This window comes from Metopolophium dirhodum, chromosome 1 (genome assembly GCF_019925205.1).
Source record: "Metopolophium dirhodum isolate CAU chromosome 1, ASM1992520v1, whole genome shotgun sequence".
Classification (NCBI taxonomy): Eukaryota; Metazoa; Arthropoda; class Insecta; order Hemiptera; family Aphididae; genus Metopolophium; species Metopolophium dirhodum.
In genome coordinates this window covers 118,112,360-118,128,313 of record NC_083560.1, presented here as the reverse complement: position 1 = coordinate 118,128,313, position 15,954 = coordinate 118,112,360, and the positions used below count along the sequence as shown (strand labels likewise).

The following is a 15,954-nucleotide window of genomic DNA, read 5'->3' as shown; positions in this document are numbered from 1 at the left end:
AGCAAGTATGCCATGACAACGCTTTGGCGGTGAAGGCGTTCAATAAAGTTTCCCATACGACACAATTACGTGTATTTGTTTGAAAAATTATGGTTGTGAGTCTTTAGGATAACTTATTATTTTACATTTCATCAAACCTGCTAAGAATCAGCACTGGTGGATTATGGTATTAATACAAGAGTATTGATGTAATATCATAATCATTATTTTTATTAAAATATACTTTTTGTGTGTTTTTTCCAGCTACTTGAACATCGAGATCTATAAACTTCATATACAATATATTTATATAGGTGCATAGTTACATAAACCATGTGTGTAAATTCACTGCGTACTGTTATTTTATTATACTGGTACCAATATTGCATAGTAAACGTGTATTGTAGCTATTATCACCTCATTATAGGTTTAATATTAAGGGTTCTTCACAAACAAATCATTATTTTGTATTTAATTCCCATATAAAATAATAGTACTAGGTGCTAATTTTTAATACTAACAATTATTTTTTATTTTTTCATTTACAGATACATACATACATTTTGATCCTAATTAACATTCATCGATGAGTGACGGCGACAGCAATAGCATAAGTGTAGTGACATCGAGGATAGTTTAGAACGCTGTGAGGGTGGCAGTGATGGACCCGGCGGCGCGAAGGTCCTGTGGTTGGTGATTGATTTCGTTTGGCCACAGCCCTCGCATCACCGTCGGTAGTACCTATACGATATAGTGTAGGTTTCTAAACATCGCTGTCGCGCGAACGGCATTGGCGAAGACAATGGTTTGACGCGTCTAAGGTCAGTGGCGATTCATTTCGTCACTCGCGCCTTTGCCCATGGCGCGTCTACTAGCGTCCGTATGTGCATTGGTGGTTGAATATCTACCGTCCCCTTGACTGGCCCGTGCTGGTCATGGACGACGGTAGACTTACGTGGCCGAAGAAACTGTTGAAGTCGAATTTCGACCGCTTTAGCTTTATTGCCCGTAAGCGGCATCACGTTAACGAGCTGTCGAATGACCGTGGAACTCTGACCGATATCGGCTTTATGGCTGGTATTGCGACGGCTGCGCGCCGGTGGCAGATAACCGCGTACCTTTGCACTGTTGGCGGCAGCCTAGACGTCCAATGTCGGTTGTAAAACTGTCGTCACCACGGTTAGCGTTTCGCTGATTGAGGATGACGCCGGTCCAGTGTTTCAAAAGCCCAAGGTGAAGATGAATTTCATCCACTTGAGCCTATGATAATGCACTGGCGCCGTCGGACGTCGTTCAAATAGGTTGTTGTAAAAACCGTTGTTGTAGTTGGAGCAAAGCTAGCTGTATGCTGGTGGAGTGATGACCAATGATGGACCAATTGCGTAGAGGGCCGCAAACCTTCGGCCATCGGGGGGCTCGAACGTAGCTATGCACGCGTCAATCAATAGCGCTGCACTCCGACTAGGTGGTTCACCAGCGGTTGTGGGCGCTGAGCCAGGGGTAGAACTTAATTGAGTTGAGAAATTTACTCCCCCCCCCCAATAGAGAAGATGGATATCGTCTTCTCGCTCATCGCGACATATTCGTATCGGTTTCCCTGGTAGTGAGGCGGAATAATTTAACAACCGAGCACACATAAAACCGTATATAAATAAACACTTTTCACAAGCATTTCGACAAATTATTTAAGAATCAAAGTATTTTACTTGGTATTGAGAATAGGATATCCCTCTTCCTAATACTCTCTAAAATACAAAAAGTTAGCATGTAACTTGGCCGAAAAAATAAACAAATATAATTACATCGGGTTCTAAAAATGATAGTGTGTATTTTACCGTTCAGTTCTCGAGGTTCTAGAACAATACAAAACGTTCAAACGGTTCGCGATTATTTTATTATAAAATCCCAGAAGCAATTTCCACACTACTTTTATCAAGGTAAGCTATTATTTTTATTTAATTTTAATATTGCATTATAAAATTATGTGATCTACAGTTAAAAATATTTTGGGTGAAAATTAAACATTATTGCCAATTTATTTATTTATTTAAAGTCTACCTAATCGTATTAAACACGTCTATTAACATTTAATTTAAAAGTTCAAATGTAAACGATTTCAAAATAAAAAAGTGGTCAATATTCTTAAATTATTTTAAATAATATAAATTTATTCACAACAATAATATATATTTTCACGTCTTGGTCATTTTAAATTGTACTTCTATCATTCCATTTTACAATTATTATTATAAATTTTACATTTTTTAAAAACTTACTTTTACTAAGCTAAATGTAATATTTTTTTTTTATATAGAACATGTGCAGAACACACCTGCATTTTTTGGATTTCACATAGGATATGCCTATTGCTGTCTTTTATTTTTCAAATATTCAATCCATAATACAATAAATTAAGTGAGTACTTTTATGGTTTCAAATACTTAGTACTAAGTTAGACTGTCTAAAAAATGAAATAGATTTTTAGATACTTATTATATATTTATAATAAATATATAATATTAACTTAATAGGTTTTTAATAGCTATCAATACACGAACATTAATTTTATACTTAGCAACTTTTATTCTGTAACAGTGTTAATGAACCTAGGGACCTATATAGTTATATTGTATATGGAATTTGGTAGTATTTTTAAGTTAAAGCTAAAATTACTAAGATAGGTAATAATTTTGATAAATATGTATGCGAATCATGATTAATTTTGAGAGAACCTTTGAGGTGACAACTGACATCATCGTTAAAATATATTTTGCTTCAATTTATCAGGATAAATACAAATATAGGTGCGGGAAAAAAATGTATATGATACAATGAGGTAGAAAATATTATATTGGTTGAAATTGAATTATGGCCATCATTTAAACCTAAATACATATAGATTTATCTATATTATATCAATATAATCGCCCTGGTGATTGGCGTTAAACTCACCACTCACTCAAACACATCTGTTAAGTTTAATACAAATTTGTCAGACTTCCGAATGAGGAGAGAGAGTGAATACATAAGACGGTGACTGTCGAATATGATTTATAGCGCTTTAATAGAGGATAATATGTATAATGTATTGAATGGGTAATGTGGATGTATTATTAGAATATAATAATTGTTTTGTGGAAATATCACCATAACCTTCAGTCATTACAAATCGACAACAACATCGACGGCTTGAACATCGACTAATCAGTTTCTATCGACATCAAACACTACAACCACCTGCGCCTATTTACTTCAGTAACCTTTTCATAGTGGTGATGGCACAGATATCCATAAATGGCATAGAAAGGTGTGATTTACTTAAATTTTATAAAGTCGTTTTTGTGTAAACAATATGTTGTAAAAAGTTAAATAATTTGTTGATAGAGTCTGTTTGGTTTTGGAGAAGTCGTGCAGCCAATGTACACCAAGACTTTTGGAGGAAGATCCATCGTCATCGAATTAAAGATTCAACAGTTACAGTATTAGAACAACTACAACTCAAGTTGGACCAACTACAAACAACATTCAACCACTACAATTATATATAGATCATTAACAAAAACAACGTTGACTCGGGTGAGGCGTCAAGAGTCACAGTTTTCGCCCTGGTGATGGCGTTAAACTCACCATATACTCGCCGTCCACAAAAATACATTTAACAACTGCAGCTGAAGACAAATGTTGTCCAGCATCTAGACTGGAAAAGACCAAGTGAAGAAATATGGGCGGCGAGTATCCCGGAGACGGGAAAGTGGATTGATATTGGATATGTAAGGTATATGAATATAATATGTTTACTTAATAAGTCTACTTGAATGATCGACCTTTCAACTATCTATGTATCCAATATCAACCATTAATTAGAATTATTTATAAAATTAGAATTTAATAAGGAACATTAAGTCATGATGGATTTTGCTAAAAGAAAGCAAAAATTCGTCCAGACTAAAACTCAAAAAATGATGTCTCTATTTTCGAGACATTAAACCTAGGATGCCTACCTCAAACATGATATTTCTTTTACTAAACCGTGGTTGATAACAAATGTTGTACAGCTGCTGGTGCAAGAAAAATAATTGAAATATCATGGACATCGTATAATTAGTGTATTAGTTAAGCCATGTAATAGATGGGAATTAAATAAGAATTGTGTCAAATTGAGCACTCAAAAAATCAAGCTCTTTGCAATTCCGTGCGGATAATTGAATGCGGAGAAAATTAAGAGCAACATTTATTATTACATATAAGAATAAGTTATAAGATTACTTATGCATTTATGTATAATATATTATATGGAGTGATAAATTTAAAGTGAAACACTAATGATTTTGAAAATATTTTTTTTACATTGTTGTAACTTTTAAGACGTAACAAAACAGCATTTTAAGGGGATTCGATACGTGTCGTTTTTAAGGAGTTCAATATAGGCAATTTTCTGTGTGCGTGTGTATAAAATATATAGCGGAGCGCTCCCGCACGTGAACAAACATGTCAACAACGCATGAAAAAATTGTTTTGTATTTTTTTGGTCAAAAGTATCAATCTTTTGCCAATCATATTAAATAGCCTACTATCCGATAACATTTTTGAAAACCTATTTAAATTTGTCATGCAATTTACTTGAAAACGACTTCCTTACATTTTTTATTAATTTTTCAATTTCAGTATTATTAAAATTTAAAAATTTCTAATATTCAAAATTTGAAAATCTAATGTTGTAGGGTTAAGGAGATTAATTAAAAAATGTGGCAATCGTTTTCTAGAGAACTTCATGACAAATTCAAATATGTTTTCAAAAGTTTCATTCGAGTAGTAGAATAAACGGTCAGTTGGAAAAAGATAGATTTATTTTGGAAGAAAACAGAGATGGGATCGAATCCCCTTAAGATGATGTCACAACCGCAAGTGTTGTCACTTGTCACCGTCTAACAATTGTACTACATAGCAAAAACTATTTTGCACGGGACAATTTTACTCCCTCTGTATTTATAGTAGAATTACCAAAATACCACAACGCATAGGGAAGAACTCTATCTGTGTCGTAGTGTTTTCATTTTTTTGGTAGCACTAACCAATAATTTTTAATAATTAAATGAAACAAAAAAACCTAATGATCTCATACTGATAACTTTAAATGTATAAATGTTATCTAAATAATAAAAACACAACGACACAAATAAAGTTCTTCCCTGGGTATGTGGAATTTCGGTAATTCTACTATATAAATACAGAGTAAGTAAAATATTGTGCCATGCAAAACAGTTTTTCCTATGTGGTAGGTACATTTGTAAGACAGAGATAACACATACGGGTGTGACGTGCTCTTAAAAAAAATTAATTGTTTAGTATTTTTATTGTTATTATTTTTGAAATTTCTTACACTTTTTAGAAAAAACGTACCTACATTTTTGAATTTATATTCCCAAGCAGAAGATTATTTTGAATTATAATTTCGGTCTATAAGAATCTAATTTTGGACAAGTACTTTATTACCTATATTTTTTAAGTACCTATTCAAAGTTTATCTCCACAGAATCTGTGGTTAGCTAACTCACTAACATTGCTATAAGAGCGGCAACTGTCCACTCGAAGAGTATAATATGTGTGTTAGTTACCCAGAGCGTTAGGAGGATCTTAAATGGCCGGTGATATATGAGGTACTCAGGAAAATATCGTACACCAAGTTTACCACCCTATTACTCCTACCAAATAGCTCAGGGTGTCATCTTGGTCTTCGGTCTGTCTTCGGAAGACACGTGGCCAAGAAGACTTCCACTCTGATATTTCTTTGGAAAAGTTGACATCAAACATCAAAGGTCCCTGTAATAATGTTGGTCCACTACACCGCTCATCTAAACTTTAAATAATTAAAAAATGTATGAAATAAACTACCAATTCAAAATATGATTTTTATAGATGGAAATACTCCAAATAATATTCTGCTTAGGAATATGAAATTAAAAATGGTATACGTTGTTTCTTAAAAAAATAAAAATTTTAAAACTATAACAATAAAAATAGTAAATACATAACTTTTTTCTTAAAATGTTGTTTTGTAACGACTTAAGACAATGTATAAGAAATATTTTCAAAATCGTTAGTGTTTCACATTAAATTGATCAACATGTATTTATAAATATATTATATATAAACACACACATGACTGTCTTTTTTGTACGCAAATAAACAATAATACAATTTTAACTTTGTAATTTCTAAGAATTAAAAAAAGTTATGTGAGTTATAATTCTGGTTTATCCATTGTACATTTTTTATTTAATATTTATTGTTTTGACATCATTAACACATACAAAATTACTATTGTTTTAAAATCCATAATTTTTTATGTTTTTCAAACTTAATTTGATTAAAAAAACTTTTATTTATGATGTATAAAATTAATTTCATAACTATATGAGTGTAACCTTGAGTGATGGTCTATCACGCATAACCTCTTAATTATACAACAATTTAACATAAGTAATTTAAGCTATTGATATTTAAGCTAATGATATTCTATAAATTACATTTTGCATTATTATTCGTTTAATGGTATTCTAAAAATTACATTTTGCATTATGTTTTGTTTAATGATATATTTATTTATAATAATATATTTTTTTTGCGGTATTTAATTATTTTTGATTATCGCATTCCGTTATAATTACGTTTACAAACTTCAATCAATTTTTGTCAATTATAACGTTATAGGTAATCATAACGTTTGCAGGCCTTGATTTAAATTGCCTAAATCAAACCCCTTAAAAATCTTGTGTGTGGTATCCTTGCAGGAAGTAATTTTGTTTTGTATACTACCTACCGATTACAGCGTAATTCTAGTGTTTAGAGTGGTTCTAAACCATATTTGCAAGACGACACTCTAATTATTTAGATCCATGAAAATAGCGACTTTGTTGCCTTTGATGCTACTTTATGCTGCTATAAAACTGGTCTCATATTAGTACGTCACCTGAAATCCTCATCAGTGGTCGTCACTTATCACGTCTTAATGTATAAACGTGTTACTTCTTCTTTCGTGATTATATTTTAATTGTAATTTCAAACATCGGATGAGAGATTTAAGGCCTCAGAGAATCCAATACATTTTTTATCGGGTTTTTTATGCAAAAATACCTAAATGATGGTAGTCTCCAAACATTAAAAACTAGTTCACAAAATAAAGTATATGAGAAAATTCAAAAAACCCACAAATGTATATGCTGGCGAAATACACCTCAAATTATGTTAACTTATCAATTTTCCTAATATTGTATTAAATTTAAATTAAAAAATATTAATAAGTATTAATTCGTTGTTGACAAGTGGTGAAACATCAGAACCAATTTTTAAAAATGTAAAACTGTATAAAGTACATCATCATAATTTAAAAATAAAAATAAAATGTTTTATTACAAATTAATTGATTAATTGATAAATGGATGAAACAACCTCAAAATTACAACAATATTACAGTTACAATGGATCAATTAGAAATAACATTAATTATAAAATAATAAAAAAAAAATCAATAATAGGTACATAATTATTAAATACTACTATGGTAGGCAATATTATACAATATATAGATTCTATCATGAAGACAGTTTTCCATTTCGATTACATAATACATTTTAATTTGTCATTATAATTTATAATCTTCACAGTTCGAGGTACACTCAGACTCGGTATATTGTTATTTTAACTTACAGCCATTGAACAGCTGACTGAAAAAAGTTGATACGTTGTGTACTGTTTGTATACCTGACGTATAATATAATAATTCGATTTCTAGACAGCTTATATACTATAAAATCATAAAATATGAAACGCGATAATGTAAGTACTCAATATACCATTGAGTCTATAGACTATGGGTTGATTCAAGTTGGACGGAAATGATCAAGTTGACAATAGGTAGCGATTGAGTTCATCACTGAATTTCTTGTCAGTAATATTGTTGTTTAGTAGACTTGTCTGAAAATTATAAAAAAATATATTAAATTTTTAAATATAGATAACCGTAGTGGATACACTCATTTTTTTTTTAAATTAAAAACAATAATAACTAATTATATAATTAAAGTAGAGTAGCATTGTAAGTTTACTAACGCGATAAAAATATGAAACACCTAAAGTTTAATATAATATTATACACGTCAAAGTTGTTGTACGAAAAATTACGTGACGATCGACGGTAAGTATTTAGAAATTGGAACACTCGAATTTCTAATTTTATATTCTGAGCGAATTTTAAACTAAATACGTAATGGAATTATAGGAATATTTATACTATTTGGACCATTGTAAAAATATCCATACAGTGTTTATATTGTATTGTCCATTTCTTTCCTCTTTCCATGACCCAAGCACAACGTTGAAGAAACGCATTCACGTAAAATCGATTTTTTTCTTATAGCTTTCCAGTTATCTTAATTAGGTATAGAAAATAACATTTTTGAGGGTTTTATTATTTAGCTCATAAAATTGTTGATTTTAAATATTTTAATTGATATTAAATTATTTAAAGATAATGAATGTGTTTTGTCTATGTTGTGCGTGGGCCAGAGAGCAAAACAAAAATAGTGTGCTTGACATCTTATACGGAACACGACACAATGTGGTGTAGTAAGTACCTAAATAATAATAATAATAATAATAACTGTACGGTTGTTGCGGTGGCGACGATGGTGGAAACGGGAGATTCACCGTTTCTTGTTGTTTTGCATCCGGGCGGCCGCGTTCCGCTGTCGGTCCGCGCACAAAGGCATATGCCTCTCCGCGGACGCCTCGTTGAACGTCCGACCACAGTGAGGGCACTTGACCAGGTCCGAGTCGACCTCGTCATCCTGGTCCGCCACGTTCTCCAGCTCTGGCGGCAAGTCCTTCACCGTGCCGCCCGCTGCCAGGTGCCGCTGCACGGCCCTCGCGGCCCGCACGTTGCGCAACAGCTGGTCGTGTTTCCTGCGCCACGCGTCCTTTTTCTTCTGGAGCTTCTCGGCAACCCGCTGATCCTCTTTTTGGCTCTGCACAGTAAACGAAACGTTAAGGACAGCTCTTGTGGGCTACGGTGAGTGGCGGGAGAATGGGTATGGGAAACGCTCAATTTGGGTGGGAAAGAAGTGCACACTACACCGCCGGTCGCAAAGCGCAACAAAGCGGGCGTCGGGTAAATTGTGTTAGTAAAAACGCTAAATTTCTTACTTTCTTATTTTATTCTATTTTATTCAATTTAAAGTATTTTCGTCTAATTTAGTGGTTATGGCAGAGGCGAGAAAATGATCACGAGCACACAAATGTCCAGGGCGTTAACTTATAGCTAAACTATTAAAGCTAAGTTAAAAAGTTGATGTTTCTTAACTTAACTAGTTAGTTAAATAATAAAGTTAATTTTCAAAATAAATACCCTAGCCCCTAGGGTGTCAGAGCTAACGCACCTTTAGTACTGAAACTTGCCTTATAGGAATAGTTATTCAAGTAATATTTTTTTAATTTACTCGCCTCCGATTTTACGATCGCTTCGCATATATACGATATTTGTTTTGGTTGGTCAATAATTGTTTGTAAAAACGCTACGGCCTACAACATGTTATGTATTGTCTTCAAAATGGTGGACAAATTTGGTTTCAAACAACCTGTGTGACAACAAAGTGGATTTTTTCGCGCGAAATGGTTTTACAAACAATTTAAAAGTGTATGAAGTCTTCTTAAGCACGTCACGTTTACGCTATACAATCGACGTGCATCGGTAAACTCACACATAGTCGTTAAATAGGTTACCAACCTTTTTCTTGAACGACGTAACGTCCACGCCAGCCTCAGCGGCCACAGCTTCAAGCCGCTTTTTGCTCGTGTCGAACACCTTGCGCTTGCGGTCACGGTCACGCGTCCGCCGGCACACCTGCTCGTGCTTGGGCAGCCTGTCAGCCGCAAAGTCTCTGGCGCACAGCGGGCAGCGGGCCATGCCCTTGGCCGGTGGGCCCCTGTCGGCGGACAGTTGCGGTTTCAGGGGTTGTGGCCGTGGTGATGACCCCTTGGCCGGCGTGGCGCGCTTAACGACCGGTGGCGGTCGGGGGGTGGTTTGGGCCGGCAGTGGTGATACACGCCGCGCGGCGGCAGGCTTTTGAGGTACCTTGGCCGCCCTGACCAATGGTTTCTGGATGCCGGCCACCGTGGCCGCGTTCACGCTGGCCACTGCCGCGGCCGCACCAGCACCCGCCGCTAACGCGTTAATCACCGTCGGCTGCACGACCGGTGGCAATAGCAATCTGTTGGAGTCGTTGGACGCGACCATTGGCTTTTTAGCAATGCGGCCCACGTTGCCCACGCCACCGCCGCCAACGTTACCGTTGACTGTGGCCAGTGGTTTTTTCACGACCGTCGCGGTCTTGCTGTTTATTCGCGCCGCCGGTCGCTGCAACTGTTGCTGCGGACAAAAGAACACTAATTATTACACAATTTTATCTGCGTCATTATAATACTATCGTTATGTATAGTATAATTCAATAATTTTATACATTTGAACTTTTAAACTTCAATACAAAATTATTTTTGAATTTTTTTTTATTTATACTCTTTGTACGATTTATATTCAATAATAAGCCTATTTACATACAAACAAATTTGATAATAATTTATCACGGAACTAGTAAAATACTTGTAAGATTCTTCAGGCGTGCAATTATAGCCTTTAGAGAGTGATACGATGTATAGGTACTAGTGATTGGCCGGCTTAGAATAAATGATCAGCCGCGGCCAATACTACGCCTATCGAATGGAGGCTATAACCTATAAAATTGAATGTGTTCAGAATTCATTAAATAAAAATCAAGACGATCCAGCAACTTTTTCCAAGGCAGTTGAACAGTGCTTAGTATTTTTACTACACAACTTGAAAAACTTAAATTAATTATTAAACATGGTTGCTGAATCAATATGTTTGATCATGAATAATATATAATAGTATTAATTAGGTATTACCTAATCTCGATTAACTAAACATTACTTTGTGTAAATATTATTATGAATGCCATTCAGATAAATTAAATAAATATGTAATTAATTTCAACAGTTTTATATTATTATCCCAGACTATTACTATTCATATTTGCTAACCACTTTAACAGAGAAATATCAAAATATAAAACGTATCATCCGATTCATCTTGATCTTAATTCATATCATTATCATTAATTTGTTTTTATTGAAATAAATAAAAATCACAATCTACAATCTCTAAAATTAAAAACAATAAATAAATTTAATGCGTGCACTGAGATATAGATAAGAATATATAGGACATAGGTACATCAGAATAAACTAAGTATATTCTTATTTGTCTCAGTGAGTAAGAGAACATATTATATTATCATTATAATATAATAATGTTTGTGTTTTCAGTATAGGTATTTACAAACGTTGATTTGATGCAATTTTCTGCGTTTATCATATCACACGATAATATGAAACACGCACATGCATTACACACTGTGCAGCTATTTTTGATACTATTTAACATTCCGACTATATTATATTACTTATAATAAATAAATAATAATAATACTCTACTAGGTGCATAATATCATGCTATCTACTTTTAAAATATTTAATTACGGTAAAAAGTAAAAATACAAGCCCTATAAAAAAAATGTAATGTAAACTACGACAAAATCGATAACTCTTTCATTACATGCTATTTGGTCAAAACGTATTTTATTTTTTTACGGAAATCCGTAAACACACGAACGATGCAACATTAAACTTTTTAAATTCATATTTCATGTATTTAATTTTAATATGACCACTGTGCACAAAATAATACATGTACATAATTTAAACTCCGACAGTTAATATATTATTAGGGTTTTAAAATTTCATGAATTTTTCATGAAATATATCATTTTGATGAAAAATAATAATAAAATGTTTATTATACCTAAAAGGTTATAGTCGTCAACTTCTAAGTGAATATTTTTAAAAGTTAGTTTATTGTATGAAACAAAAAAAATATGTAACATATTTATATATAATTTATAAGTTGTTTAACAAATTTTTAATAGTCATTACAAACTATATGATCTAAGTATTAAATAATGAGCCCAGAGCACCTTCACGTCACCCAGCCACATATTATACGACTTTTGTACACTTTATAATACTACTGAAAATACACTATTATTTTATTCATTGTTGGAATTGACTTCAACTTTATAAGAAACTATTATCTTTGGGATCGCTGATATTATACAACAATATTTTAAAACTCGTGTAAAATTATGTTTTTATTCTCAAAATAATGCCAGGAATATTTTTCAGCACTTATTAATATAATATACAAATATGAAATAATAAATCAACAAAAATAATATGTTTTTTTTTAAATTCTAAGTGTGTAATCAATTTATTGTTTCTAATCATCTATAACCGAACACGTTTAAAAGAAGAAAAAATATTTTTCATAATTTCATTGAAATATTTCAAATTTAGAACCCTATATATTATAAACGCATCACAAAATTAATTTTATGTCTAATTAAAATATAATTACACATCCATGGTTATATAAATATAAGCTATTCCGATAAATTATACTTAAATATTAATTCTATATTATAAATAGTCACATTTGACTATATGAGAAGAATACGAGCAGTGCACTTATTGATATCAATAAAATACTTAGCATACTGTCTTGATAACAATAATTATAGGTAGCAGAGCAATTATTGCACTAAAAATATTCAACATTTCCCCAGTAATTCGATAAGTTGCGTAAAATAATATAATGAAATGTTATATATGCTTAACTAATACACAATACATTTTTGAATAATTACAAATACTGTTTTATGAAATCACAATTTAAAACGCATACATAAATGATTAATCTATATACAAAAAAAAATAGTTTCGATTATATGGTACAGTTTATACCATAAAAAAATTAATATAAAATACTCACAAATAAAAGTGTAAAAACAACAGAGAATAAATAAATATTATACTAAAATATTGCATAAACACTCAAATCAAAACTACAAAAACATCAAACATTTAATATTTTATAAGATTAAAATGTATTGAATTGCGCTGCAAGCTTAACGAAACATTTAGCTATAATTGAACAACAAATATTAGTAACAAAAATAAATTGGCCAAGTGTAGTGCAAACTTTACTGCCAAATAACCGGAAATAATATTTTAAAACGATATAATATAATAGTAGCCAATATAGGAGGCAATATTATACCTGTTAGAGATATTATCGTTGTTGCCCGTTGGTATAAGGTGCAATTTCATTGGCATTCGAGTGTTTAACTTTCCGTATGCCGTTTTTTTAAATAACCATTAAATTAAAAAAAAAAAACTGTTTAATAATTTCACATACACCCATAAAATAACTAAATAGGTACGTACCTATCCTATAGTGGCGTGACGTCACCGATATATTATATTTAAAAATGTTTATATACAGGATATTGTTTTTATCATGGAACACTCACATTATTTTGAAAACTATTGACGTTTAAGAAAATAATTTTTTTACATGATTTTAAATAAAATTATTGGTCCACTACTCTGCTAATGTAAAGTATATGATCTTTTTTATACTTTTTGAACCGACGGCGCCGCGGGAATTCTTTTGCAGTACTTCCACGGCACCGTCAGACTATACACTTTTAGGTCTATATTATTTTATATACTTATAAGTTATAACTCATAAACTACTCATCCGAAATTCAAATTTTACGAATCGAAAAATTCTGAAAAATATTCTATTTTGGAATATGAAATTAAAAATGTATATTAAAGTACCAAAAAGTAAAATAATTATAAGTATGAAAAACAGTACAAAATGTAATTAAAAAAAAAAAAAAAAACATTTTAATAGGTACTTCAAATGAAATTATGTAAAAACATATTTTCAAAAACGTAAATATAGTTTTTGAAATAATGAGTGGTAAAATAAAATGAAATAAAATAATCACCTGGTAGATTATGTTTCATTGATTTTTAGGTATACATTCGTGAAGTATAAATCAAAATATACTCTAAGGCTGTTGAAAGCGAACCATTTTTAAGGGGTCGTATTTAGGCAATATTCTATATTCATCGTGAGTTATGTGTGTAGTGACTGATCACTAGTGTGCGTCATTTCCCCGAACTCTTTATGTAATTAAAGATAAACTACAGCTAAAGTTTTTGGAAATCAGTAACGTACATACGCGCCGTCACACGTCACTAAATTTTCCGATCAAAAAAGTTTCAACATGAAAGTCCGAAAAAGAGGGAAAAAATTCACCCATTACCAAAAGCCCGATTTTCATTTTTAAAACATTTTTGAATTCATTATTTTCTAGGTAATGAAGGACATGGATTTTCTATATTTTATATTATAGTATAGTACCAAATTAATTATATATATATATTTTTTTTTAAATTTATTTTTACTTTAATGTTACTAAAAAAAAAATCAAAAATCCATTTCTTACTTAACTTGGAAAAAACAATAAGGAATTCAAATATTTTTTCAAGATTAAAATCGGACTTTTGGTACGGGGTGAATTTTTCTTCCGCTTACTAGTCTAAGTGCACGAAAAAAACGACCCGCTTCAACAGCCTTAACACTTAAATACGTATATAGGTATAAAATCGTACACCAAAATACTTGAGATGAGTGTATGATTAAAAATTTAAACTTTATTATTAGTAAAAAATAACGACTATAGAAAACTATCAAACAGGCAACGGTGAATAATGTAACTAACCATCACGCTGGTTTAAAGATAATTTTTTTTTTAGTAGAAGGGATGTGCTCTAGTTTATCGAGATATACGATATATATTTGGATTTGGTGGATCAAATTTAAAATGAAAAATTAACATTATATAGGTTATAACTTAACGTTCTTAACGTTGACTTAACTGAACTAGCGTCTAACACAAGTTAATCATTTGCCCACTTTTTAGCTTAAAAATTATGTGTTTTTTTGTTGTTTATACTTGTCATGACGTTCATTCAATAAAAATGTTTATCACTTTTACTATGAAAATATTCTATAAGTATAATATGATAGTAGGTATACTTAGTTATGGACATTTTGTACAATATATCCATACTTAAAGAAAACCTTACAATTTTATTTTTTTCATTGGATTGGAATATTGGATGAATTTTGGTAAGGGTAAGATCTATGGCTGCCGATTTCTGCCGATAGAGTAATTATAATGTAGTATATGCTTATGATCCGCGACTCGACAAATTTGTGCCACCACACTTACTATATAGGTTACTACTTCACCGTGTCACGACTCACAATAATGTACATAATATCGTACAACTACTCTATTAAATAATCATTACGTGTTGGACGTAAAATACTATTACGATGACATGCCAACATAATATTTTATAACAACAGTATGCGCATGCAGCATGCCCAACATCAGCGGACGCCAGTGCGACGATAATGACCTGTTGCCGTTGATCGTAGTCGCCGTCGTCATCACCACTACCGTCACCACCATCACCGTCGCCGTAATCACCGGCGTCACCTGCACCCGCCGCCGCCCGTTTCGGACCACCGCCGCCTTTATCCGGTCCAGCCGCGGGTGGCTGTGGTGGCCGGTGTGCGCCGCCAGCCCTGCCGGGTCCGGTGCCGCCGTCCAGTAACCACTTGAGCTCGGGCGCCGACTGGGCAGTCTTCATTTTTCCGGCTCCCCCGCGGAACGATTCCGACAGCAGCTGTCCGCCCAGGTTGGGCAGCCGGCCGAACAGCGCGAGAAGTTCGCCGCGCACGTCACCGCCGTCCGCGGTGCTGATGCCCACCAGGTCGGCGCCGCCACCCGCAGTAAAGCAGACCGTCTTGCACAGAGGATCGTCGTCCGCACCGGACAGCGGTCTCAGGGGCCGCGACCGGTCGCGACCCGTCAGACTACGCCGCCGCTGCCTTTTCTGTTGCTGGTGGTGCTGGTACCC

The 15,954-nt window shown here is 33.0% G+C and overlaps 1 protein-coding gene and 1 long non-coding RNA gene across 2 annotated transcripts in view; one reads left to right on the top strand and one right to left on the bottom strand.

Moving 5' to 3' along the window:
- On the top strand, positions 1-6,609 carry LOC132934013 (uncharacterized). Its single transcript, XR_009662971.1, has 3 exons — positions 1-1,916; positions 2,294-3,286; positions 3,364-6,609. It is a non-coding gene; the product is annotated as an uncharacterized LOC132934013 (long non-coding RNA).
- A 753-nt stretch (positions 6,610-7,362) lies between these two features.
- LOC132934012 (uncharacterized) overlaps positions 7,363-15,954 on the bottom strand; it is a 29,760-nt gene continuing 21,168 nt past the window's right edge. Inside the window, 4 exon segments of the mRNA XM_061000306.1 lie at positions 7,363-7,953; positions 8,645-9,002; positions 9,761-10,396; positions 15,451-15,954. Coding sequence (XP_060856289.1) covers positions 8,682-9,002; positions 9,761-10,396; positions 15,451-15,954 — 1,461 coding nt within the window. The 3' untranslated portion in view covers positions 7,363-7,953; positions 8,645-8,681.